Genomic DNA, 5,702 nt, shown 5'->3' with positions numbered 1-5,702 from the left:
CATCATTAAAATACTCCAACTACAATGTTAAAACATTCTACATTGTGACATTATTTCATTGATATCATGAAACAACTCCATGTATTTTCTGATGTTTAATCAGAGATCTTTTATCAGAGTATCTCTTCCCACATTGATCACAGCTAGGAGGTTTCTCTCCTGTGTGGGTTCTCTGATGTGATACTAGGCTGGTTAGCCAAGCAAATCTTGTCCCACATTGACTACAGCTATATTGTTTCTCTCCAGTGTGTGTTCTCTGGTGTATAGTGAGATAGCTAGACGTAGAAAAACTCTTCCCACATTGAGTACAGCTATATGGTTTCTCTCCTGTATGAGTTCTCTGGTGTTTAGTGAGAACTCTAGATGTAGAAAAACTATTCCCACATTGGTTACAGCTATAAGATTTCTCTCCTGTGTGTGTTCTCTGGTGTAATTTTAGGCTGTCTGGCCGAGTAAAACTCTTCCCACATTGAGCACAGTTATAAGATTTCTCTCCTGTGTGTGTTCTCTGGTGTATAGTCAGCTGGCTAGATGTAGTAAAACTCTTCCCACATTGATCACAGTTATAAGGTTTCTCTCCTGTGTGTGTTCTCTGGTGTAGAGCCAGAGAGCCAGATGCAGCAAAACTCTTCCCACATTGATCACAGCTATAAGGTTTCTCTCCTGTGTGTGTTCTTTGGTGTACAGTCAGATTGCTAGATGCAGTAAAACTCTTCCCACATTCATCACAGCTATAAGGTTTCTCTCCTGTGTGTCTTCTCTGGTGTACAGTCAGAGAGCCAGATGCAGTAAAACTCTTCCCACATTGATCACAGCTATAAGATTTCTCTCCTGTGTGTGTTCTCTGGTGTAGAGCCAGAGAGCCAGATGCAGCAAAACTCTTCCCACATTGACCACAGCTATAAGGTTTCTCACCTGTGTGTATTCTCTGGTGTAGAGTCAGAGAGCCAGATGCAGCAAAACTCTTCCCACATTGACCACAGCTATAAGATTTCTCACCTGTGTGTATTCTCTGGTGTAGAGTCAGAGAGCCAGATGCAGCAAAACTCTTCCCACATTGACCACAGCTATAAGGTTTCTCTCCTGTGTGTCTTCTCTGGTGTAGAGTCAGAGAGCCAGATGTAGTAAAACTCATCCCACATTGACCACAGTTATAAGGTTTCTCTCCTGTGTGTGTTCTCTGGTGTAGAGCCAGAGAGCCAGAAGTAGTAAAACTCTTCCCACATTGATCACAGCTATAAGATTTCTCTCCTGTGTGTGTTCTTTGGTGTAATATCAGGCTGCCTGACTGAGTAAAACTCTTCCCACATTTATCACAGCTATAAGATTTCTCTCCTGTGTGTGTTCTTTGGTGTGATATCAGGCCGCCTGACTGAGTAAAACTCTTCCCACATTGACCACAGCTATAAGGTTTCTCTCCTGTGTGTATTCTCTGGTGTAGAGTCAGAGAGCCAGATGCAGCCAAACTCTTCCCACATTGACCACAGCTATAAGGTTTCTCTCCTGTGTGTATTCTCTGGTGTAGAGTCAGAGAGCCAGATGTAGTAAAACTCTTCCCACATTGATCACAGCTATAAGATTTCTCTCCAGTGTGTGTTCTCTGGTGTAGTGTCAGCTGTCCAGATCGACAAAAACGCTTCCCACATTGATCACAGCTATAAGATTTCTCTCCTGTCTTGATTCTCTGATGAATTTTAATGCCTGATGAGGTGAATCTCTTCCCACAGTCAGAGCAGCAGTGAGTTCTCTTCCCTGTGGGTCTCTGCAGGTGTTTCTTGAGGTGTTCTAATGTGGAGGGACTCTTCTCTGCCTCTTCAGCATCATGAGGTTGTTGAGGCTCCTCAGAGGATCCACGATAGTCCCGTATCTCTCCTGTGTGAACAACAAAGTCAGACAGATGATTAAAATCCCACAACAGCGGTAATCCACTGTAAAGGGTGATGCCAACAGCGTAGCCATGATGTTGTACAACAATTGACGTCTGTAATGAATGTTAAAATTATTTGACATTTGCCTTAAAATGAGCAAGAATAGTCATATTTTGTCTTGTTTTCACATTAGTAGTAACATCGATGATTGTAGGCTAGAAATAAGTTATTCATGTTGTTGAAACTCTAAGCAGTGTGCCAGATGACTTTTGGTCTCCAATATAGGCCCCTTTCTGTGTTTGCTAAAATTGTGGCACGAGGGCAATTTCATTGCAGAAACTCCTCCCTGCTAATGAGGAAACCACTAGTTATGGATGTAGTATATCTGGTAATGAGGAAACCACTAGTTATGGATGTAGTATATCTGGTAATGAGGAAACCACTAGTTATGGATGTAGTATATCTGGTAATGAGGAAACCACTAGTTATGGATGTAGTATATCTGCTAATGAGGAAACCACTAGTTATGGATGTAGCATATCTGGTAATGAGGAAACCACTAGTTATGGATGTAGTATATCTGGTAATGAGGAAACCACTAGTTATGGATGTAATATATCTGGTAATGAGGAAACCACTAGTTATGGATGTAGTATATCTGGTAATGAGGAAACCACTAGTTATGGATGTAGTATATCTGGTAATGAGAAAACCACTAGTTATGGATGTAGTATATCTGCTAATGAGGAAACTACTAGTTATGGATGTAGTATATCTGGTAATGAGGAAACCACTAGTTATGGATGTAGTATATCTGCTAATGAGGAAACCACTAGTTATGGATGTAGCATATCTGCTAATGAGGAAACCACTAGTTATGGATGTAGTATATCTGGTAATGAGGAAACCACTAGTTATGGATGTAATATATCTGGTAATGAGGAAACCACTAGTTATGGATGTAGTATATCTGGTAATGAGGAAACCACTAGTTATGGATGTAGTATATCTGGTAATGAGGAAACCACTAGTTATGGATGTAGTATATCTGGTAATGAGGAAACCACTAGTTATGGATGTAGTATATCTGGTAATGAGGAAACCACTAGTTATGGATGTAGTATATCTGGTAATGAGGAAACCACTAGTTATGGATGTAGTATATCTGCTAATGAGGAAACCACTAGTTATGGATGTAGTATATCTGGTAATGAGGAAACCGATAGTTATGGATGTAGTATATCTGCTTGGAGCAAAAATGGTGAGCAAAGATTTTAGATTTTCACAATGTATTCTGAAAGTGAATGGGGGAAAACTCAGGGGAGTAACCTCCATTTCCAGGTTGATGATGAGTTCATTTCACACTACTTTGGATTATAATTGTAAGACTCATTTGAATGTCCTGTTTATTATAATGTTTGCTACAGCATTAACCTCTCTAGGGTAGGGGGCAGTATTTTCACGGCCGGATAAAAAACGTACCCGATTTAAACTGGTTACTACTCTTTTCCAGAAACTAAAATATGCATATAATTATTTGATTTGGATGGAAAACACCCTAAAGTTTCTAAAACTGTTTGAATGGTGTCTGTGAGTATAACAGAACTCATATGGCAGGCAAAAACCTGAGAAGATTCCATACAGGAAGTGCCCTCTCTGACTATTTCTTGGCCTTCTATAGCCTCTTTATGGAAAATAGAGGATCTCTGCTGTAACGTGATAATTTCTTAGGCTCCCATAGGCTCTCTGAAGGCGCCAGAAAATGGAATGAGATCTCTGCTGTCTCTGGGCTAGGTACAGGAGCGCTGTTTGTGAGGTATCAGGCTGGTGGCTCAGAGACAGGAGATGCGCAGCCACGAGAGTACTCCATGTTTTTCTTCACCAGTTTGAACGAATACAATATCGAGAAGTGGCCATGTTTTTCTTTCAGCCTTTGAATGAAAACAACTTTGCCCGGTTGGAATATTATCGCTATTTTACGAAAAAAATAGCATAATAATTGATTTTAAACAGCGTTTGACATGCTTCGAAGTACGGTAATGGAATATTTAGAATTTTTTTTGTCACGACATGCGTCCTCGCGTCACCGTTCGGATAGGGACCTGAACGCACTGACAAAACAGAGGATATTTAAACATAACTATGGATTATTTTGAACCAAAACAACATTTGGTGTTGTAGTAGAAGTCCTGGGAGTGCATTCTGACGAAGAACAGCAAAGGTAATCCAATTTTTCTAATAGTAAATCTGAGTTTGGTGAGTACCAAACTTGGTGGGTGTCAAAATAGCTAGCCTGTAATGGCCGCGCTATCTACTCAGAATATTGCAAAATGTGCTTTTGCCGAAAAGCTATTTTAAAATCTGACACCACGATTGCATTAAGGAGTTCTGTATCTATAACTCTTAAAATAATTGTTATGTATTTTGTGAACGTTTATCGTGAGTAATTTAGTAAATTCACCGGAAGTTTTCGGTATGTTTGCTAGTTCTGAACGTCTCATGCTAATGAAAAAAACTAGTTTTTGATATAAATATGAACTTGATTGAACAAAACATGCATGTATTGTATAACAATATGTCCTAGGAGTGTCATCTGATGAAGATCATCAAAGGTTAGTGCTGCATTTAGCTGTGGTTTTGGTTTTTGTGACATTATATGCTAGCTTGAAAAATGGGTGTCTGATTATTTCTGGCTGGGTACTCCGCTGACATAATCTAATGTTCTGCTTTCGTTGTAAAGCCTTTTTGAAATCGGACAATGTGGTTGGATTAACGAGAGTCTTATCTTTAAAATGGTGTAAAATAGTCATATGTTTGAGAAATTGAAGTTATAGCATTTTTAAGGTTTTTGAATATCGTGAGGTCACCGCATGTGTGGGAGGTGGGACAAAAGAGCTCTCTGAGGCATGTTGAGTGGGACTAGGGGCTCCGCAGTAAAATAAAACAATGATAACTACCCTAAACAACAGTATACAAGGCATATTGACATTAGAGAGACATAAAGCAAGGCATAAAGCAATCACAGGTGTTGATTGGGAGAGCTAGCAAAGACAACAACGGGTAAGACAACAACAATTCATCAGCTAAGACAACAACAACAGGTAAAATGGCGATGCATGGGCAGAGAGGGTCAGTTAAATACATACAGGGCCTGAATTCTAGGCTGGGGCCGACAGATAAACAAAACAAACAAAATGGAGTAGTGATTAATGAACAGTCCAGCAGGCATCAGCTATGTAGCCAAGTGATCATAGGGTCCAGTGAACAGGAATATATGAAACAGGGAAGCCGTTAGGTAGTCGTTACTACGCTAGCCGGGAGATGCGCCTGGCTCGAGGCTAACTGGTGCTAACTTCGAGACAAGTGCGTCACCGACGTCCGGCAAAGGCCGGTTGAGGGCACATCGGACGGAATTACGTCGGCAGACCAGTCGTGATGGATCGACGGGGCTCCGTGTCGACAAAGGGTCCAGGCCAATTGGCAAAAGAGGTATTGTAGCTGGAGTAATTTTGTTTGCTAGCCGGGAGATGCACCTGGCTCGAGGCTAACTGGTGCTACCCAAACGTTTTGGGTAGCCTCCCACAAGCATCCCACAATAAGTTGGGTGAATTTTGGCCCATTCCTCCTGACAGAGTTGGTGTAACTGAGTCAGGTTTGTAGGTCTCCTTGCTCGTACACGCTTTTTCAGATCTGCCCACAAATGTTCTATAGGATTGAGGTCAGGGCTTTGTGATGGCCATTCCAATACATTGTTGTCCTTCAGCCATTTTGCCACAACTTTGGAAGTATGCTTGGGGTCATTGTCCATATGGAAGACTCACTTGCAACCAAGCT

The 5,702-nt window shown here is 41.0% G+C and overlaps 1 protein-coding gene across 1 annotated transcript; it reads right to left on the bottom strand.

Moving 5' to 3' along the window:
- Nucleotides 1–409: 409 nt before the first annotated feature.
- LOC115186594 (zinc finger protein 2 homolog) lies at nucleotides 410–1,705 on the bottom strand (the record flags this gene model as incomplete). The annotated part of the gene is made up of 2 exons (XM_029746183.1): nucleotides 410–747; nucleotides 916–1,705. Coding segments are annotated over 2 exons (1,128 nt in total), but the record flags the coding sequence as incomplete, so codon positions are not given.
- Between the last annotated feature and the right edge of the window lie 3,997 nt (nucleotides 1,706–5,702).

Source organism: Salmo trutta, unplaced genomic scaffold (genome assembly GCF_901001165.1).
Source record: "Salmo trutta unplaced genomic scaffold, fSalTru1.1, whole genome shotgun sequence".
NCBI classification, from domain to species: Eukaryota; Metazoa; Chordata; class Actinopteri; order Salmoniformes; family Salmonidae; genus Salmo; species Salmo trutta.
Note: the sequence above shows the minus strand (reverse complement) of the source record. Positions and strands in the feature narration are given on the sequence as shown.